The sequence below is a fragment of the Haematobia irritans genome, chromosome 4 (genome assembly GCF_050003625.1).
Source record: "Haematobia irritans isolate KBUSLIRL chromosome 4, ASM5000362v1, whole genome shotgun sequence".
Classification (NCBI taxonomy): Eukaryota; Metazoa; Arthropoda; class Insecta; order Diptera; family Muscidae; genus Haematobia; species Haematobia irritans.
Genome location: NC_134400.1, coordinates 184,214,897 through 184,237,731, shown reverse-complemented (window position 1 = coordinate 184,237,731; position 22,835 = coordinate 184,214,897). Strand labels below are relative to the sequence as shown.

Genomic DNA, 22,835 nt, shown 5'->3' with positions numbered 1-22,835 from the left:
AATCGTCGTATACTATATCTAAATTTCATCGGAAAACATTTCAAACGTCAAACATTAATAATAAACATAATCGTCGTTATATTTTTCCACTTCTATTTTAACATTTTTAGGTGGGAACTAAGATCGAGTTTAGCCACTACCCTGCCAACATTTTTTGAATATGGGGGCGCTTCTGAGAATCCCCACTACGTCGAAAACAGTCGTATACGATATCCAAAACTCTTCGGAAAAGCGCCGTCACTATTGAGACGTTGTACCACGCCAAGTTACTACAACAAAGTATCGCATGAGTGCAATTATTAGGTGCCCTTCTGGATACATTTAGAAGGACGCCATTTATACGACTATCACATCACATTTATATTTTTATACACTAAAGATTGATGTTGAGTTACATGTTGTAGCGTCCATCAGCCAGTGCTTTTATTCCCAAAGCAGCGTGTCTGGAAAAATATTTCAAAAACTATCATTTTATTTCATTTGGAAAGTCAAAAATTGTTCACCAATATACCTTTCACAATTTTAAGCGAAATAACTATGTTTTCAGCACTTCATTATCATTATCATTTTTATTTAAATAAATTATAAGAAGCTAATTGCGCTTGGTGTTTCACAAAATATAAAATGGCTCTTGTAACAATAGTAATGGCAAAATACTAAAATATGAGTACTACCCTGCCAGCATTTCAAAGTTCCATTTCATCCTCATCGCTACCACAGACTCGTAAGTGACACTGCAACAATCGCCAACTGTGATAGTATTTTGCCATCGCTATTGTTACAAGAGCCATTTTATATTTTGTGAAACACCAAGCACAATTAGTTTCTTATAGTGCCGTATAAATTAGTTTGCAAGGCGCATTATTATTGGCTAATGCGCTTTACAGACTATCAGTTATTCCGGACGACAGTGCTCGTGTCGAACATATCCCATATATTGTGTACATTATAAGTTAAGTCCGAAGGCATAATCGATACTGCTGCATGTTTATGGGATCGATAACACATTTACCAATTATTTAGTCATCGCCGACAAGTCGTATCGATCCGACACACTGTAAGATTCTTTACAAACACCGACATTCCGTCCTGAATAAATGATAAACTGTAAAGCGCATAAATTGCCACAATACAGACATTTTTTCTTTAGTCATGGCATCTCTAAACCCGACCGGCATAAATTCAAAACACACTAGAAAATCCAACCGTTTTACTTGCATTATACGTACATTCTATCTCTCTTCTTCTTAGGTGCTGTGTGCTAATCGTGACAATGCCAGAAAGAGACAAAGGGAATATGACTTTCGTTGAATTTATCAAAATGGCGACAATATTTTTCACGACAAAATTTGGCATTCGTACAGTTAGCGGGCTGACTGATTAGTGTGTGCTCAACATATTTTTCGCTGGGTAAACGCTGTGAATCTGTGAATCGTGGTAGGTGGCTAGAGAGGAAGAATTTATAAGTTGCAAAAACCCAAAACAAAGAATACAAAACGTGGAAGTTGAAATGATTCCCAATGAATATAGTTACAAGTAAAATTCAGTTGATTTTACATGTTATAATAGATTTTCAGTAAATTGACAATTTGGAGGTAAATTTATTTTTCATGCAAATCAGAGTTTTACAGTGACTGACGTTTCGTTAAGTTGGTCTAGCACTGTACCTCGTCGGAAAACAATCGGGGAAAAAATAAAACAAAAAAATATAAGAAAAACAAGAACGCCGTCACGGCATTAAGTGGTAATTTGGAAACAGAAACCAGTGTTTCTACCGAGTGGTGAAGATACAGAATTCTGTTGTGAAATATATTGTTTACATTGTTTGTGTGTCAAAATGATTATGGAATATGTAAAAGTGTATTAAATTTCAATTATATTTTGGCGCGGCATAAGCGAGCTATGAGACCAACATTGCTGAACGTCTGAAAATTATTTTTCATGATTGCATTCTTCGCATATATCAGACTACAATGTTTATATGTGTGTGTAAGAACAGTACTTGCATTTTTCTCGGCAATATGCAAACCCCTGCGAGGGAGTTATAGTCAAGAATATACTTTACGACGAGAAGAAAAAGGTCTGCAGTACAAAGTTTTCATAAAGTGTTCTCCTAATTTTTTTATTGAAACGTATATCAAATATGTTCTAGTTCAAAAACTGAACAAATGCATATCTAGTGTAAAAAATAATCGAGTTTAGTGCACAGTGGCAAATCTAATTACTCTTCCATGTTGCATGTAGGTTTGTATATTAATTACTCCGCAATAAATTAAAGCATCTCCGCTCAATTCAATGTTCTTTTACGGTGTTATCCCAGAAATTTGCTGTGTAGTTCGTTTCTATGATAGTCCATTGTGTTTCTCTGTTTTTGCAAAATTAAAAAAAAAAATTAAATCCATATGAAGCTCATGGAAACACATACAGTGGCATGCTTAACAACCAATTGTCATTACTTAAATTTAACGAATCCATTGAATTTAACGAAGAGACGAAGAAGAACGAAAAAGAACACCCGGTCTCTTTTTTTATATTAACATGAAGCATACATATGCACTCACTCTTGCACACGCAATATCCATACACAACATAATACATGCTTGACAAGCTGTTCAAAAATAAGGGTTGCCAATACGACTACGATGCCTTTCAAATTAATCCTGGGCCACTCAACTTTTTGTAAACAAAACAATTTAGTGTGCATATTAGGGGTGTTGTAAGAAGCGCTATATTTCGTGGAATTATGAAACTATTTCATCATTATTCGAATGTATAAATTAAAACTGATCCAGAGAAAACTACATAAGGAGTGTTTTAAGAAGTATGATAAAAAATATAATCGATTGACAATACATAATCATGGTTTTTGTTTAACGTGTACCAAATCAAAATTCTTTCAACTTGAAACAAATTTTTGAAAGCAAGTGGATTTCTGGTGGTATGAATTAAGAACAATTATTGAAAATTTGTAGTTCACATAGCTTCTTGGAGTTGCGTATATACACCATCATGTGAGACGAGAATAAAATATCAGGAAGTGGTTGTAGGGTTTTGAAGATGGAAAGGTATCTTTTGGTATCAGGTCGATGGTATGTACTAAGTTGGGTACATGTTCCTACTCATCTTATTACCCTTAGTAGTAGCCCTAGGAGTTGTCCGGGTATGGTTATCATTAAATTTGTTAATACGTCAAAAATGTATTACACATTTGAAATCGAGAAACTCTGCGATTAGGATGGAATGTCTTCAGAGTAGCGTAGGTGATAGCCCGGTTTATAAAATGTGGCCAAATGTCAACCATGTTGCTACCAATCATGGATAAGAAGATGCCTAAACTGTTGGGTTTGATTTTATTTAGAAATTTCAAAATGGATAAGTTACCTACGAATGCAGACACAAGCTTAGGGTATATTCACACTGGGCAAATATTTGACCAATGTGAAAGTCGAAACTTGAAATTTTGATGGTATGGCTGTGGCGACGAATTATCCTTTGATCTCTGTCAAATATTTGTCCAGAGTGAACGTACCATTAGATCGCTTTGTACGGTTCACCCATAGTCGAATCTATGTTTGACTTTAATAGCCCCCTACTGCAGTAGATCCTAGAGTCCAAGGTCCCACACATCGGCCAAACACATCAACATCAAAAAGTAAATAGCCTACGGTTTAGTGTGACGAATTAAGTGTTTTTCAAAATCAAAATTTTTGAGGCTTTTGGGGGATTTTGACCAATAACGGCTCCCCTTGTTTAAGTATCACTCTAAGAATGCTCAATAAATTGTCGGTGAAAACTATGCGCATCATTTCGTGGCCACGACGTAGAGTTTCGAGAGAATTCTTATATTTTGCCAAAACCCCAAGAATATCGGATCCTAATTTCATTGCTTTGTGTGATGCAAACACACCTTTCATATTTTTGTCTGACCTCGCTGGTCTTAAATTCGCAGTATTTTCAATTTATATAAAAAATATTGTTGGTTTTAGCTGACGCCTAAATTTGATGGTATATCGTCTAACACATTTGTGGTTTTAACAAAATCACTACGCTTCGTATAAAATAGCTATGACCATAAAGAATAAAAACAAACCATTTAATAAATGGCGGGTTTTAGAGCTCCATTTCTTTTAACTTGAATCTTTACACAACACTCTTCCTTTCATTTATAGTTTTATCTCATTTCAGCGTTGTTATACTATATTCAATTGGATGTCGTAAAAACGAAGGAAACTGGTAGCAAGAAAAAGACAAATAAGGAAGAAGTAACCCATTTTCTTTGGATATCCACTACGTCACTGCGCCATGAATAATCAAATGAACAGTGCAGTGCGAAAAATACATAACTTGCTTTCGAGCGGAGCAGTTACGGTCACTGGACCAAATCAACCACGCATTTTGAAACAAAAAATGGTCGGCTCTGGCGGAGCAGCCGGTGTCACGACCGTTGTATCATCTGGTCTAACCAATAATATACAGCAGCAACAGCAAATTGGCACTACCAGCAACCGATGCTATGTATGTGATGATACACTGGGCGCTAATCAGGCCCAAAATCCTTTAACCGAAATGCAAACAACGCATACGACGACAAAATTTCCCAATAAAATTGGCCAATTGGTTGGCGACGCATTTATGGTTATAGTTAGTGTCGAAGATGTGGTCTGTTCACGATGCACCAATTTGATCAATTATTTGGATCGTTTGGAGAACGATGTGGAACGTGTAAAAACAAATCTGATGAATTTGTTGCACAAAAAGTATGGATTGAACGATGATAGTGGAGGCGGCGGCGGTGGATCTGTAAATACAACTGTTGCAGGTAGTTCATCAACGGCAAGTGCCACTACAAACAATATATCAGCCCAGCATACACCTCCAAATAAACTACAGAAACTTAATAGTGGAGCAGCAGGTAAGACATGAAGCCTTTAGTGTAGCTTTGGGTATTTTTTCTAATGACTCTTTTTCTATTGTTGCAGTAAGCGCTGTGCAACAAATGAAAATATCCACACCATCACCAACATCAATACAACACCAGTCTGCTGGTACTCAAACGCTTCAACGTAAGACCACAAAAATCTACAAGTGTCTTTCATGTGAGTACAAGACATCTGATATGCGCCTGTTCAACACTCATTACGAAACATGCAAGCATCAGAATTTTCAATGCAAGAACTGCAAAAAGATCTTCCCCAATTTTGGTGCCATGAAGCAGCACATGGTGCGTGAACACAATACGCCCATGGACAATACGTGTGCTGTATGTCATATAAATTTCGTCAGTGAACAGGCTTTGCGTAAACACATGGAGATAAATCACAGTACAAGTGTGGTGGTCACGAGTACAACAACTCTACCTGTGTCACAAGTTGCCGCGGCCCCAGCTGCAGATTCTATAACATCGGCCCAATCCTCGGCTGGTAATACCACGGCCCTGTACACTTGCAATCACTGTCAATTCAAATCCACGGACAAAGTGTTGTTTGACGAGCACATGCGCAAACACATGGCCGGCATTAAGTCCAAGCCATTCAAATGTCGTTTGTGTGCTCAGCGATTTGAGACCCGTGAAGCTGCTACAACCCATGCCAAGCAGCATCAGGGTAATGTTTTTAAATGTGGTACATGCTCCATGTCCTTCCCCAAAAGGGAAATGCTGGTTAAACATTTCGAGGAACATCACCACCAACAGACACAGCAGGTGCAAGTCCAACAGCAGCAGCAACAAATGATAACCATTAAGCAACAGCCAACTCAATCGCAGAACTTATTGACAACCCAGAAGCTTCTGCAAGAAACTATTGATGAAGCTTTGAGCGACAGCACAACGCCTGTAACCACCGCTTCTAGCGACGTAGCCGCTAGTGCGGCAAATAACATACGGTTCTTTTCTTGTCATATATGTTCTTTGACTTTCATACAGGAGAACTACTACAACCAACACATGGAAACCCATAGGCGAGGAGATTCTAGTGTTCATAAAAAATCTTCGAGTGCAGGCAACAATTTGTCTACCCTCAACGCTGCTGCATTGCTTAGTGAAGCTGCTCAACAAGAAGCAAATGAAATGTCTCACCATAGCCAAGATTTGAATGTCCATCATCATCAGCAGCAACAGGCCAATACGATTGGTGCATCAGGAGCAGGGGCCACCATATCCGAGGCTGATATTGAAAGCATTTTTGAAAAGATGCACTCGGACAAGGGTGATAATGGCAATGCCGTTACCACAACTACATCTGCCTCTGGTAATAGTGACCAAGTCGTTATAACATCACAAGCGGGTACAGGAGGTGGTATAACATTTAACATCACCTTGCCAGGTCAAGAAAATACAGCAGTCACTACCAGTGTAGACGATCAGATGAAAAATACACCCACTACTACAACAGCTCCCGTTTCGGTAAGCATAGATATGCCAATGCTGGATCAACCAGACGAATCAACACACTCCGCTGCCAGTAATGCAACACCTCCAAGTGCTTCGAGTGGCGATATGAAGGATGACAATGGATCTTCAAAACCAGCATCGTCTGGACCCGTTAGCATGCCCAGTTTAGATGATGACAATGAAGAAGTGCCATCAAATCCACCAGCAGCTTCAGCATCCCCGGACACAGCTGGAGCTTTGTTATCTTCAAATGAAGATTCTACACCGAAAGAATCGAAAGGTGAAGAAAGTACCAAGCCTGCCATGGACGAAGAAATGAAATCCTCTGAGGCAGAAGCAGCAGAAGCTGGTGGTTCTGCAAGTAGCTCAAGCGATCACCCTGAGACTGGGGAACAAGCAAGTGCAGAGGCAACGTCAGCAGTGACACATTCGGAAACTTCACAAGAAGCTACTGAAGGAGCTGCAGCAGATCAACATCCAGACCAACAAGCAGCCGGCGAATCGCCTGTGGAAGATGGCGAAAATCAAACACACGAGCAACAATTGGCGGCAGCCGAAGCTGCAGCTGCAAGCTCTGAAGCAGGTGGAGAACAGCATGTTGCCATGGAATTGGATGAAGCTTCAATGCAAGCCCAAGTGGATGGTGGACAAATAAAGTTCATATTGAATGAAAGTGGACAATTGCTGCAGTTAGATAACCACATCATTACTGATGCTGATGGAAACCAAATTCTGGTGCAAGATCCTGAACAAATTCAACAATTATTGCAATCTGTTGGAGTCCTTCAATCGGGCGAAGGCCTAGACGGCGACACATTACAAATGATGACCGATGGCAACGGCCAAATGGTTTTGGTACAGGGTGAAAACAATGAAACCCAACTAATCGATGCCTCCCTTCTCAATGCAGAGGGTCAATTGGTTATACAACAATCGCAGGATGGTGAAGGCGGCGCACATGTAATTGGTGAAGACGGTACTCGTATTCCAGTTTCTGTTTCGTACACAGAAGATGGCCAGCCCATTGTGCAAGTACAACAGCAAGTGTTGGAGGCGGCGAGTGCCGGTAGCGAAAGTGGTATGGAAAAAGATGCAACAGAAGGTAAGTCATCTTGCGATGACTTTTATTGCATTTAATAATGAGGATTTTACTCATATTGTAGGTTCTGAAGCGGCGGGTAACGCAGATAAAATAGCAATTGGCACCGATTAGGGGTGGATGCTCTACGACTCAGCGTAGCATTAAATTTATATCGTATAGTGTTTATAATTCCCAAGGCGATGCAAAGGTGGAAAATAACAAATAATGGTAATTCAGGTAAATAATAACATCACAGCATCAACAAATTATATTGCACTATAATTTAAAATTTCGTTAACCTGAATGTGTTTATATACTTAGGACAGTTAGTAAACAAGCTTGGGTTAACCAGAAGGGGAAATTTCGTGTTACGTCTCGCCGATTGTTTTACGTTTAAGTACCTACATTTACACTTTGCGTGTTGCTTTGCATTTGCTGTTGTTACAAGCTGGAAGAGGAAAATATTCTGGATCCCGGTTCCGTACCACAGTTTAATTTCAGCAAGTCGATAACGCACCAAACATTTATCACTTTATATGTTAAAGGACATTACTTTATCACGAAGTTTCCTCCAAATCGCATAAAAATAGTTCTAGGACCATTAGCTATTATATTTACTATTTCAGTTTTATTTATTTTATTTTTTCTCTTATTTATTTTGTATCTATTATATTTCTTGTTTTTTTTTTCAGAACACTTTTCAAATATTTGATGGAATTTGAGACCGTTAAATCGGCATGTTTTTTGAACCCAAATCGAAATACTATGTAACGCTTAAAAATGAAGTTTTTTGGGACCGAGCCCTTTTAATCCGGATAAAATAAAAAAAAAATGTCCCACAAAATCATAGCGCCTACGATAACTTTAATATATAATCTATCTATTGATTTAGGTTTTTCGTAGTCATTTAAGTTGTATAATATGCATAAAAATATCTTAAATATTTTTAAAATAATTTTTTTTTTTATTATTTTTAATCTAATGTCTAAAAGTATGCATTAGTTTTTAGCAAAAAGAAAAAAAAATCAGACAAAATTTAAACATTATAAGAAAAGTTTACAAAAATCCTACCCACATCATACCATGAACATTGCAAATGATGAAACACAATAAAGCAAAATACAAACAAAATATTACGACACGCCAAGCACAGTCATAAGAATCCATTCAAAAAGAGAAACATTTAAATCACATTAAAGCACACTAGTGTATACATTGCTGACTCAAAAAAAAAAAAAAAAAAAATATATATATATATATATATATATATATATATATATATATATATATATATATATATATATATATATATATATATATATATATATATATATATATATATATATATATATATATATATATATATATATATATATATATATATATATATATATATATATATATATATATATATATATATATATATATATATATATATATATATATATATATATATATATATATATATATATATATATATACATATATATATATACTTTGCATTGAGGAAGGATATGTTATGTCTGCTATTCACATATTCCTTCCTACCATATATTTGAAGCCCCCCCTCCCCTTCCTTTCTCTACAAAATGAATAGTTTGTAAAGATGGGAATACATCAGAAGATATAATATATTCAAATATATATACAGATATATGAGTATAATTAACAGTTATCGTCTTTAATTACATAGGCTAAAAAATATGAAAAATATATGTAGGCCCTCTCTTTTGAAAGGAATAAAGTAAACACAATCACACACACACACATAAGAAAAATTATAAATTTAGTAGAAACAAGTGTAATTTTAAAATAAAACTTGGTAAATACATAAAAAGAAAAAAATATACATTTGTTTCTTATTCATTATATATTATTATTTCGAAAATTAGTTATAATAAATAATTATGATGGAAAATAAAACAAAAATACGTCTATAATAATAACCAATTTATTACTATTGACACACACAAAAACAGAAAAAGGAACGATTCGGAGTATAAATAGTAAAATGCCAAACCTTGGAATGCTTTTCGATTTCAGGAAAATCAAAACGCCACTCCCGCCCTTATCCGTTTTTGGCTATTCTTGATAAAGAACTTAAAAGAAATGAATAAATAATGATAGATTTAAAAATATCGATTAATAATTAATAAACAAATGTGTATAATAACAGGTGAAGCCTTCTTTAAAATACAAAATATATATTTAATTTTTTTGGTCTTATACATTTCTGCTTTGTTTTAATTATCCCTTTTAAATAGTGAGTTTATCAGAGAAATTTCATTTGTATTAACTAATATCTAATATATATAATATATTAAACTTAGTTATTTTTTTTTATTAAAACAAACCTTGTTTTTACTACAATTAAGAAAAATCACAGATACACAAGACCCTTCGACACAATAAAAAAATACAACAAAACATAAGAAAGATACATAAATGAAAGAAAGGAAATGAGGCAAAAGTGTAAGAAAAACTAATATTCAACAATGGTAAAGAAATTGACCTACAAATAAATGTATAAAATGAAAATAAACTTCAAATGAACATTTGTTTTATTATTGTTGTTGTAGCATTTTGGAGAATCCGAGGTGAGAATCCTTTTTGTACACCAATCTAGTCCACATTCATGCCTCAATCCCACGACGGCGGGTTCTTTGCACCGGATTGACCCGATGGATTTTATTCACCAGCCAGCGGTGTTGTTTCGTCCGTTTTTTTTGGGTTGGAGAAGGTGCATTCCGGGGAACCTTCGCCGTTTGCTTTTGGTCCGAGCCGGGATAGAGGAAAATCCCGGACCATGGTGCTGTTCGGTCTGCCTAAACCAAATTCACCATCGTTCGGTGAGGTGAGGTGTAACCGGTGCTTGGAATGGGTGCACTTCCGAAACTGTTCCGGCTTAACATCGCTACTGGAGTATAGTCATACTGACTACGTGCCAGTGATAGCAGCAGTTGGTCATCAGACTAACTCCACATTTTGCACTGTGAACGAATTCTCACCATTAACCGACCCTTCGATTTCATAACCTTGTACGCCGGGCGTTTATAAACCAAAAGAAAGCCAACTGGGAAGGCTTCAGAGAATATACAGATCGCCGCTTCAGTGAGCTCCCGTCCCCCTCTCATGTTCATGTTGCCCAGAGGGTGTTTCTGAACATCATCAACGCAGCAGCCGCTCGCTTTATACCCGCTGGTCGAATTGCCCAAGTGTGGCCTAATTTCCCAGCTGAAATGGGGGACTCGCAGACGAGCGTTATGAACGCCGTCGTGCTAACCCTGCTGACCCTAGAATCAGGGAACTGAATCTAGAGATTACCAAGATAGTCGACGAGCACAAGCGGAACACATGGTTAGAGCAGCTGAAGCAATGTAACATAGGCACAGGAACAGGTAAATTGTGGTCAACACTGAGAGCCTCTCGAACCCCGCTACGAGGGTGATGGGATTTCAGTCACCTTTGGCGACGTGACCGTGACTGATCCGAAGAGATGCGCTAAATACTTCAACCGACAGTTTGTCGAGCATCCCGAGAGTGATAGAGCGAAAAGGAGAGCCACTCGTCTCATACGAGTGGCTCCCCACACACCACAATTTACCACAGCCGAAGTTACCAATGTCATCAACAGCGCGAAACCATCCTAGGCCCTGGGCCCCGATGGAATTTCAATGCTAATACTGAAGCATCTGGGAATACTGGGAGTTGAGTACTTGACCAGACTCCTCAATTTGTCTTTAGAATCCCTCATTATACACGATGTCTGAAAAATGGGTAGAGTGATTCCACTACAAAGACTCGAGCAAGGGTGAATCGTACAGACCAATATCCCTTCTCTCGCCAGTAGCCAAGACAATTGGGGCACTACTCCTCCCCAGCCTTGTGGAGAATTTTCCAGCTGCCCACCATCAACATGGATTCCGCAAGGTTCATAGTACGACGATAGTCTTGCATGCCATTTCAGCACACATTAATATGGGACTCAATCAGCCCAAGCCGTGTCACAGGACGGTCCTCGAGGCGCTTGACCTATCGAAGGCATTCGATACGGTCAACCATGCCACACTATCCGAGGACATCGAGAATACGTCCCTACCAGCAGGAACCAAGCGTTGGATTCTGAATTATCTGTGCGGACGCCAGTCGTACGTGGAATTCAGGGACAAGAAGTCAAAACCCAGTAGAGTTAAACAGGGAGTTCCCCAGGTGGGGTGATATCTCCGGCACTGTTTAATCTCTACCTGTCCCTCCTGACGGCGTCGAGATTGTATCATATGCGGATGACTGTACAATCGTGGCAGTTATTTCACTGCAAGAAATTTGGGTATATCTGTCACCAAATCCTCAGCCACACTGTTCCTACATGGACGGTGGAAGTACGTAGGCAGTTGAATGTTCGAGTCGATGGCGAAATAACTCCGACAGTGAACTACCCCAAGATACTCGGGGTCACATTCGACAGCCTTTTTAAGTCGTCCGCCCATGCCACTGCAATTGTGACAAGCTTCGCGGTAGAAACAAGGTCCTCAAGTCACTCGCCGGCAGTACTTGGGGTGCGGACAAAGAAACTTTGTTGACTACCTATAAGGTAATTGGCCGGTTAGTGTGGACACCTCAGATAAGCGACACGCAGTGGAATAACATCCAGACCTGTCTGAAGGCTGCCCTTAGAATTGCAACAGGATGTCTCCGCCGTACACCCCTGGATCATCTTTATGCGGAGACCAAGATCATCCCGGTGCGTCGACACAATTACATGTTGTCAAAGCAGTGCCTCCTGGGTTGCTATCGAAGTTGTCATCCAAATCACCATCTTGTGGATAGGCAACCTCCACCCAGGAATGTAAGGGTTGATCTTCACCTTCTAGACCCTGAGATCCAGCGTTACTAAAGTGAGCCTCTAGATTAAATAGGCAGCATATCAGACAGGTCTGAACAGGATTCATGAGGATACTGTAGCTGAAGCGGTGAGAAGCTACAAGGTTAATCCTGTTCTCGGAGTCCGACCACCGCCCATAGCACCGGAGGAAAGAGAAAACCAGTACTTACGCACGATTCACGAAAATTCACGAGTCTCAGGACTTTTTCCAAACGAAAATCAGCAGAGGTAACAAAATTCAAAAATAGAATATAGTTCGAGAGCTAAATTAATTTCAGTTAACATACGAGTATGAATTAAATCCTGATTTTTTCGTGAGCGTGATTTTGCAGAAATTTTATACACGCACATTCACGAACCGATTTTATTTCTCACGCACACTCACGAACGGCATATTTATTTTGCATTGGGTTTTGTCCACGACTCACGTGATTCACGCGTGTCTCGAGTATTTCGTGTCAAGCGCACACCTCTACTCAAGTATTTGTAGCACGGCACAGTTGCGCATTTTCAGTTCACGTTCTTTTACTGAAATTTGTTCTTCATAACTTTTATGAAAATTCTTCGTACTTTTAATGAATACATAATTTGCGTACTTTCTACGAAGCTGTTTCGATCTTTTTATGAAAAAGTTTCGTACTTCTTACGAAAGAATTTCGTGTAATTTTTAAAAAGTTTCGTATTTTCTATGGAAAATGTTCGTACACAGCAAAAAAAAAACACGAAAAATTTTCCAATTAAAATTATAATTGAGTTAAAAAAATCAATTAAAAATTTAATTGGTTTAACAAAATTTTTGATTGAAACAAAAATCATTAATTTTTTAATTGACTTTCGTGATTGATACTATCATTTCTGTGATTGAAGACATTTCAATTAAAAATTAATTGGATCAATTAATTTCGTGATTGAAGACCAACATTAATTTTTGTGTGTAGTGTTTCGGATATTTTTTGGAAAAAAATTATTGATCAAAGTTCATGTGGTTATAGCAAAAATTATAATTTTTATTTATTGGTATTTTTTATGACGTTATACTTGGCAATGAAACATTTTGTTGGCTCAATTTTAATGAGCCAAAGTACAAAAATCTAACAACAAACACCGACTGCTGCTCTTAGCAGACTTTTTTCTGTCAGTGAATTTTCTTGTCTTAATTTCTGTATAAATTCTCAACTGGCAAAAAATGGGACAATAGAATGTTAACCCTTAAATGAGCATTGTATCATTTAAGATACAACAAGAAAAAAAATCTTACGTCTTAAAATTTAGACCGAATTCTATGAAATCAAGTTTGATGCATTTAAAACATCGTAACGCTATTTTTAAAAATAGGTTTTCCGGAAAGTTTGTAGTACGTCTAAGTAATCTGCAGTCAAATATTGAAAATTGAAAATAAAAATTGCGAGTCAAAAAAAAAACGGTGTAATGTAAAAATATATCTATTCTCCACTCTCTATTAAACTTAAATTGTTTATTTGTGAATAAAAAATTAGTTTAATGCGCACTAAAAAAAAACATATCTTGTGCATTTATGGGTTAATGAAGAATGTTTCGTAAAACGAAGAGAATGCTTTCGGTGCATAAAATTGTGCTTCAATAAATCGAAAATGTCCCGTATTATATCTTTATACATACTATGAAAACATTTTTATATGTTTAACCTTGTTGCGGCGATTCTATTGAAATAAAAAGCAAACATTTCATATTTTTGTCAAACCACTTTTGAGGCATACAAAAACAAACTACACAACCAAGTATTCGGGATTTTAAATTTATATGGAATATCATAGGAAACAGCATCAGACCATAGTGTTCATTACAATCAAAGTCCAAGTCAACTTACCGGTGTTTGTCCGTCCGTATGAACCAGTAGTTTTGTACTCAAAATAAATTTCATACTTTTACATACATGTTTTGTCGACACTAATATCCCTATATTGGAAATCAATCATCATTATGCCAGTGCAAACCACTGGCATAATGGCTCCAATATTAGTCTAATGTTCTAATGGCATCCAGATACATGTGTCGCGTGACTTCCAGTGGTCATGCAAAGTATTGCGTCAGCGTGTCTTACTCCTCTAGGCATATGATTAGAATCAATCGCCATCCTAATATTTGAAAAAAATTTTATAATTTTTGTATTTTAAATTCCGTTCATATAAAAAGATTTATATTGTTGTTTTCGTTTTAAATTTACGGTAATTATACCACTGTGCAAAATATTGTCTGGCTTGTTCTTCGATTCATTACCATAAATTGTTCCTCTTTGAAACATGATGGTTGCATATGGAAGAATTTGAAATCAGTGAATGATATAAATAACAATTAGACTAACATAAACGAAACACTTTGAATGTTTGAATGAATTCCGCAAACGCTCCAGTCCCCTATCGCCCATCTTACCGTGTTAGACCCGTATCCGAATAGTAACGTTATGATTACTTAGGGATATTTCTGAAAATTTTTGATCGGACATAAAATGTTTATAAAGGGTGATACGGTCAAAATTTGGTCAATATAAACTTGACGTATTTCTTTCAATTTTGCATTTAAAAAACCTGAACACCCCTCATTTTGAAGGTGTGTGTGTAGAATGTTGCTCCTATTTTGATTTTGGAATTCACTCTTCAGTTGTCAAAATGCCGTCCAATCAAGAAGAGCAGCGTATCAAAATTTTGCTCGCGCATCGCGAAAATCCGAGCTACTCGCACGCAAAGCTGGCAAAATCCCTAAAAGTTGCCAAATCAACCGTTACAAATGTAATTAAAGTGTTTGGGGAACGTTTGTAGACAGCCAGGAAGTCTGGATCGGGGGGAAATCGAAAACCGGAAGCCGCTGAGACGACAAAGAGAGTTGCCGGTAGTTTCAAGCGAAACCCTAACCTCTCTCTCCGAGATGCCGCAAATAAGCTGGGTGTATCGTCTACAACCGTGCATCGAGCCAAAAAACGAGCCGGACTATCGACTTACTAGAAGGTAGTGACTCCAAATCCCGATGATAAACAACATACGACGGCCAAAGCTCGATCCCGGAGGCTGTACACGACGATGCTGACGAAGTTTGACTGCGTGGTAATGGACGACGAAACCTACGTCAAAGCCGACTACAAGCAGCTTCCGGGACAGGAGTTTTATACGGCAAAAGGAAGGGGAAAGGTAGCAGATATTTTCAAGCACATACACCCAGAAAAAAGTGCCTTCGAAACTAAAGGAAAAAATTTTCATCAATATAGTTTATCCATTTTATTTCCATTAAGGTAAATTTTTGTGAAAAATAATAAAATTTACTCGTTTCAGTAAAAAAATCCTAAACTGTAAGCAGTTAGGAATAGTTCATTAACTAGAATAAGGCATGAAATTTTACTCATACTATTTTCTTCGCTGGGTATAAGAATTTACTACTGAAAAAGAAAATTTTATTCACCGATAACAAAGCATTCGTAAAAATAAACAAAAACCGAACTAAAACCAAGTTTCCTCAAAATTAGTAAAATTTATTATAAAATGATAATTGCGACTTCCTTTATAATAGAAAGTTTTTCATACATACGAACAACACTTGGCATGGAAAAATATTTTAGTTCATTCGTACTAAGAAGTATGCAATCCTTTCAAAACTTAAGGAAACACACTTGTTAGAATATAGGAAATTTTCCTAAATTTCTATTGTCTACCTTTAATCGATACCTGTCATCGTAATCGATGTGTTTGCGCGTGGGTGTAATCGATATATTTGCGCGTCGGTTGTTTTTTTAGTTGGAATCGCGTTGTTTTGGTATACGGAGAGATTGTTAAATAATAATATGGTAAAATAATATAATAAATAACAAATAAAATATATAAAATATTTGTTATTTTAAATTAGTGAGAAAAATTTTCGTTTTTTTAAATAAATCTATCAATGTTCGTGATAGTGTATAAAGAAAGAAAACACCAGCAGAATAACAACCCTTTCATTTGTCTTCATTTTGGAATCTTCAATTATCAGGTAATATTCAGTGACGCTAACCTTTTGCAACAAAAATGTTTTATGATTTTTTATATTTGTAGGTATTGAAATTGTAAAAGGAGGACAAAATCGTTAGGCAGCAACTTATTAAAAGTGAAAAGTACAAGAAGAAGAAAAAGTGCGTTTTACAGTTGATAATATCACACGGAAATTGGAAATAGTGGAATAATAAACTAATATTTCAAAGAGATTCGATGCTGTTGATTCTTAATAAATATATTCAATATATTAATAAAACATGTCTTTTATTGAAGATAAAATTGCTTATAGAAATAAATAAAATTGTATTTAAAAACGAAGGTAAGCAGTTCTAATTATGAAGTAAAAGTTTTACCACAAATGTGTAAGATTTGTCGAAATGAATGAAAAAATTTCAATAAAATCATTCCATATATGAATTCAAATTAGTTAAATTTTTTCATTCTGTAGTATAGTGGTATATAAATATAGGAAAATGTTAACTAATATATGGAATGCATTATTCCTAATTTCTACGAAAATCACATCGTTCAAACAAATAAAAATGTCTTTGGCGCTATACGAAGTTCAACTTTCTTCACAATGAGTTCATTTTAACTTAAAGAAGGGGTCACTTTTTTCTGGGTGTAAAACTGTCAAAGTTCGCAAAGAAATATCTGGTTTGGCAAGCCATCTGTACCTGTGGCTTGAAAAACAGCATTTTCATAGCTTCCGGGACTGTCAACCAAGAAATTTACGTAAAAGAGTGTTTGAATAAACGTCTGCTGCCTTTCCTGAAGAAACACGGTTGTTCCGTACTGTTTTGGCCGGATTTGGCATCTTGCCATTACGGTAAAAAGGCCATGGAGTGGTAAGCCGCCAACAACGTGCAGGTGGTTCCCAAGGACAAGAACCCTCCCAACACGCCAGAGCTCCGCCCAATTGAGAAATGCTGGGCTATTGTCAAGCGGAACCTAAAGAAGACCAAAAAAACTGCTAAGGACGAGCAGCAGTTCAAGGCAAACTGGCTTTCTGCGGCGAAGAAGGTGGACAAGGTGGCTGTACAAAATCTGATGGCAGGTGTCAAGCGTGAGGCCCGGCAATTCGGATTTGGAAAAGCGAAAGCCTAACTGAATATTTTTCCTGAATTTTATATTAATTGAACATGAAAAAGAAATTTAATTTAATTTGTTAAATAAACGATTTCACCGATTTACACGCGTTTTCCCTTGACCAAATTTTGACCGTATCACCCTTTAAAATTTTCTATTGAGATGAAATTTTTGATTAAATTTTCTATGGAGACACAATTTTTATGTTATTTTCTATTGCGATAACATTTTGATTAATTTTCCTATACAGATAAAATTTCGACGAAATTTTCTATAGATATAAAATTTCGATGAAATTTTCTATAAGTATATAATTCAGATGACATTTTCTATAAGTATATAATTCCGATGACATTTTCCATATAGATAAAATTTCGATAAAAATTTCTATAGATGTAAAATTTTGATGAAATTTTCTATAGAGATAAAATTTCGACGAAATTTTCTATGGAGATAAAATTTCGACGAAATTTTCTATAGAGATAAAATTTCAACGAAATTTTCTATAGAAATAAAATTACGACGAAATTTTCTATAAAGATAAAATTCGACGAAATTTTCTATAGAGATAAAATTTCGACGAAATTTTCTATAAGTATATAATTCAGATGACATTTTCTATAAGTATATAATTCCGATGACATTTTCCATATAGATAAAATTTCGATAAAAATTTCTATAGATGTAAAATTTTGATGAAATTTTCTATAGAGATAAAATTCCGACAAAGTTTTCTTTAGGTATATTTCGATCACATTTTCTATAGAGATAAAATTTCGGCGAAATTTTCTATAGAGATAAAATTTCGACTAAATTTTCTATAAAGATAAAATTTCGACGAAATTTGCTATAAGGATATAATTCCGATGAGATTTTCTATACAGATAAAGTTTCTACGAAATTTTCTATAGAGATAAAATTTCGACGAAATTTTCTATAGAGATAATATTTCGACGAAATTTTCTATAGAGATAAAATTTCGACGAAATTTTCTATAGAGATAAAATTTTGACGAAATCTTCTATAGAGATAAAATTTCGACGAAATTTTCTATAGAGATAAAATTTCGACTAAATTTTCTATAGAGATAAAATTTCGACGAAATTTTCTGTAGAGATAAAATTTCGACGAAATTTTCTATAGAGATAAAATTTCGACGAAATTTTCTATAGAGATAAAATTTCCACGAAATTTTCCATAGAGATAAAATTTCGACGAAATTTTTTTTCTATAGGGATATTTCGATGACATTTTCAATAGAGATAAAATTTCGGCGAAATTTTCTATAGAGATAAAATTTCGGCGAAATTTTCTATAGAGATAAAATTTCGACTAAATTTTCTATAGACAAAATTTCGACGAAATATTCTATAGAGATAAAATTTCAACGAAATTGTCTATAGAGATGAATATAAAATTATTATGTTTCTTTTATATTTGTTCACATTTGAGCATCACTGTGTTCACTGAGTAAATTGAGGTGTGTAAGAGAATCTCTCCACTAAGCTCGATTTACTCCAGCTCATTGAGCATAATTTAAGCGGAGAATCGATCGAACTTGGCGAGATAATCAAGATTTTAATGGTGAGTATATTGCTATAGTGAATACAAATAAAAACACAATAAAACCATCGAATGAGATGATGATAACGCATAGTGTCGTTCATGACATTTCTTATCAGTCATCCTACCTAATCTTCGTCGCCCCTTCCCGTGCAAGTACAGCTGTTTGTTTTATTTTTGCCTCTTTTTTATGGATGTTTCCACCCAGATCACCATTAAAAACCACACCATCATCTCCGAATTAATACCTTCTCTTCATCAGTTATAAAAAATAGTTTCAGAGGAACACTTCAATATTTTTAGGGAAATCGGAGGAAATTTCGTTCAATATTAAAATGATAAGATCTATAGCTCTAGTTCAACATCTTAGCAAACCTTCTGTACTGCTGCCATCAACATGTGGAGGGGCGAGATACTTCGCCTCCGCAGGTTCGCCAGGCGAACGTACTGCCCTCTATGATTTCCATGTTAAGCATGGTGGAAAAATTGTCAATTTTGGAGGTTATTCTTTACCCGTCCAGTATTCGGATCAAGGTATTGCAGCTTCTCACGTGCACACAAGAAAATTCGCTTCCATCTTTGATGTATCTCACATGTTGCAGACCTATATTTTTGGTAAAGATGCCATCGAATGTATGGAATCTGTATGTACGGCTGATATACGGGGTGCGCCAAATGGAAGTGGATCCCTAACCGTCTTTACGAATGATCAGGGATGTATATTGGATGATTTGATTGTCACCCGAGTGCAGGATAATATTCTCTATGTGGTTTCTAATGCTGCCATGAAACAACAAGATATGGGTATTATGGAAGCCGCAGTTAATAGCTTTAAAGGCAAGGGAAAAGATGTTTCGATAAAATTCATGAGATCTGATGACCAATCCTTAATTGCCTTACAAGGGCCCACTGCCGTGGCCGCCTTATCCAAGGTGGCCCAAGGAGATTTGTCGAAATTGTATTTCATGAACACTATGGTAACAGAGGTGGCTGGTGTTAAAGATTGCCGTGTAACTCGGTGCGGCTATACTGGTGAGGATGGTGTTGAAATATCTGTTCCCTCTCCCCAAGTGGAAAAGGTCACTGAAGCCTTGTTGCAGCAGAGCCAACAACAAGTGAAAATGGCTGGTTTGGGTGCCCGTGATTCCTTGCGTCTTGAGGCTGGTCTCTGTTTGTATGGTAGTGATATCGACAATAAGACCTCTCCCATAGAAGCTGGCCTTGCCTGGTTGGTGGCCAAGCGTCGTAGGGCAGAAGAAAATTTCCCAGGTGCTAAAATTGTTAATCAACATCTAAAAGACGGTGTACAACGCCGCCGAATTGGATTGACCATGAGTCCCTCTGCCAAACCTCCACCGGCTCGTGCCGGAGTTGATATCTACAAGGATTCTCAAAAGGTTGGTCACATTACAAGCGGTTGTCCTAGTCCTTCGGCTGGCATTAACATAGCCATGGGCTATATTAAGGAAGAGTTAAAGAAACCCGGTACAGCTGTGCAATTGAAGATCAGAGATAAATTTTACGACGCTGAAGTGGCCAAAATGCCATTTGTCAAGACTAATTATTATGTTAAGCCAAAACAATGAAACGTTTATTAGGAAGCCTCTAATGACAGTATATCTAATTGAGTGTGACAGATTTGAATACAATAAAACAAAAATACCACCTTAACAATACCAGTGTATCGTTTAGTAGAGCCGAGGGGTACTATTAGAAGGGGTAGGGGTTCAACATTTATCTTAATCACTCAGGTGAGATGATCGTATGGAGATGGGATTTTGTGATTAACGACATGACGCCTGGCGCAGTTTGGCAACCTTACAACTTTCTTATTTCGAGATGGATTATTTCATCGATCCGGAACAATGAGGGGGAAATTAATACCCTTTAAGTTGCATAGCAGTTATTTTAACTAATATGGAGGGTATTCTCATTGCCTGTATGGAATAGCCATAGACTTGAAATTACATAGATTATCCTTTCTCTTTGCAAATCCACGAGCAAAAATTAATTTTCTGACATTTCATTTTGATATTTTTGTAAAGAATCAGTTCCAAACTTTAGTTGTCCGGTGTTTCCTTTTGTGTTGTTCGTACACGCAAAAAAATAATTCTTTCCTCCCAAACGAAATTTTAGACAAACAAAGTTCGTTTCTCATTTGCTTTTCGTTGAAAGGAAATGTATTTGGAAGAAAAGTATATACTTTTTGTGATAAACGTTTATTCTTTTCCAGGATGTAAAAACAATTTCATAAAGCATAACTCAAAAAAAATTTTTTCTGGCTAATTGCATTTTCTCTCACATCTTTCTCACTTCCACGAAGTTTTTTAGTTATTCGCACCTTTTTCTGTAATACAAACAATGTAGAAGAAATTATACGATTTTATGAAATCATAAAATTTTTTTTTACCTTTCGCCTGGACGGAGAATTGAACCGCGGACCATGCAATTTATAAGCCAACACACTATCCAAAGCTATGTAGTTTTTTTTTCTATTTTTTTACATATATTCCAGATATGGTCGAAAGATTCCGAAAAAATGTTCAACATTACATTCTACTATATTAAATTTTTACTACGAACTGTAAAATGTGTCTTATTAAAAACCTAAAGTCAGAAAAGAACAGTGTTTAATATAAACGAAATGGACTGTGTTGTTGGTTCAAAAATAACTTTTTTTATTAAAAAAATAAACATTTTGTAACAAACGATTTTTTTGGTGATAAAAGAGTATACTTTTCGAAGAAATTCAAAAAACTCTAACAAAAGAAAAACGTTTTCGGTACACGTTTTCCAAACGTTTTTTTTTCTTTGCGTGTAAAGGGTAAATCACCTTAGAATTAAAATTTGTATTTTCGCGGTTTTGCACGTAATTTGTTATGTAAAAATGAACGTGATTATGTATTTATAAAACATCTGGTGCATTATGTTAAAATTTTGGGTAAAGGTATAGTACCCACTTTTCCACCATAAAGGTGGGTATTAAGTTCGAGTTTAGCCGCTAAAATCGTCATTTTTTCACAATTACTTTTCTTTAATAATCCATTTTAATGAATACACACATTGTGAAAATTTGCTTTGGGATATTCCCCATCAAGTTATAATGAAATCTGCAACAAAAATGTATAATTTTACGACTTTTTTTACTGATTTAGTTTTCACTTTAGTGAAAATTAGCGGCTAAACATGAACTTAATACCCACCTTAACGCAAAAATGAATGTCATCACAGAAAAAGTAATCGCGAAAACAAAGTGATTTTCAACTCGAAAACCGAACCGGCCTATAGCCACCAGCACACAAGAAATGCATACAGCCATACAGATCTATTTATAGACCAGTATGTAATGCATACACAAAGCGCATTTAAAGAAACTTCGTTTACAGAAAACTTTAGGTGCAAACGTCTGATGCTCCGTTTCTTAAAGGGTGATACGGTCAAAATTGGTCAAGGGAAAACGCTTGTAAATCGGTGAAATCGTTTATTTAAAAAATCAAATTAAATTTCGTTTTCAAGTTCAATTAGTATAAAATTCAGGAAAAATATTCAGTTAGGCTTTCGCTTTTCCAAATCCGAATTGCCGGGCCTCACGCTTGACACCTGCCATCAGATTTTGTACAGCCACCTTGTCCACCTTCTTCGCCGCAGAAAGCCAGTTTGCCTTGAACTGCTGGTCTTCTTTAGGTTCCGCTTGACAATAGCCCAGTATTTCTCAATTGGGCGGAGCTCTGGCGGGTTGGGAGGGTTCTTGTCCTTGGGAACCACTTGCACGTTGTTGGCGGCGTACCACTCCATGGCCTTTTTACTGTAATGGCAAGATGCCAAATCCGGCCA

The 22,835-nt window shown here is 36.2% G+C and overlaps 3 protein-coding genes across 6 annotated transcripts in view; all 3 read left to right on the top strand.

Annotated features, from left to right (window-relative positions):
- Positions 1–1,325: 1,325 nt before the first annotated feature.
- Positions 1,326–8,603, top strand: pzg (putzig). Of its 4 annotated transcripts, none has more exons than XM_075303476.1 (5): positions 1,326–1,437; positions 4,186–4,912; positions 4,980–7,493; positions 7,555–7,709; positions 8,165–8,603. In XM_075303476.1, exons 2-4 carry the CDS (start codon positions 4,303–4,305, stop codon positions 7,602–7,604), a joined length of 3,174 nt encoding a protein of 1,057 aa, XP_075159591.1. In that variant the 5' UTR covers positions 1,326–1,437; positions 4,186–4,302; the 3' UTR covers positions 7,605–7,709; positions 8,165–8,603. The 4 variants fall into 4 exon arrangements, with proteins under 4 accessions (XP_075159591.1, XP_075159592.1, XP_075159593.1 ...); XM_075303477.1 differs by lacking the exon at positions 1,326–1,437 and adding an exon at positions 1,444–1,595; XM_075303478.1 differs by lacking the exon at positions 1,326–1,437 and adding an exon at positions 2,121–2,244.
- LOC142232805 (pupal cuticle protein Edg-78E-like) overlaps positions 7,956–22,835 on the top strand; it is a 240,630-nt gene continuing 225,750 nt past the window's right edge. Inside the window, exon 1 of the mRNA XM_075303489.1 lies at positions 7,956–7,970. The gene's annotated coding sequence lies outside the window, so the exon portion shown is untranslated. The remainder of the gene's footprint in view (positions 7,971–22,835) is intronic.
- On the top strand, positions 19,142–20,675 carry LOC142234095 (aminomethyltransferase, mitochondrial). Its single transcript, XM_075305176.1, has one exon. The coding sequence runs from the start codon at positions 19,337–19,339 to the stop codon at positions 20,585–20,587; it is 1,251 nt and encodes a 416-aa protein (XP_075161291.1). The 5' UTR covers positions 19,142–19,336; the 3' UTR covers positions 20,588–20,675.

Bases quoted from the DNA above. Each gene is read 5' to 3' on its own strand.
- pzg (XM_075303476.1), top strand. From the start codon at position 4,303: ATGAATAATCAAATGAACAGTGCAGTGCGAAAAATACATAACTTGCTT. The intron at 4,913-4,979 runs GTAAGACATGAA...CTATTGTTGCAG, and splicing joins ACTTAATAGTGGAGCAGCAG to TAAGCGCTGTGCAACAAATG. The intron at 7,494-7,554 runs GTAAGTCATCTT...CTCATATTGTAG, and splicing joins GGAAAAAGATGCAACAGAAG to GTTCTGAAGCGGCGGGTAAC.
- LOC142234095 (XM_075305176.1), top strand. From the start codon at position 19,337: ATGATAAGATCTATAGCTCTAGTTCAACATCTTAGCAAACCTTCTGTA.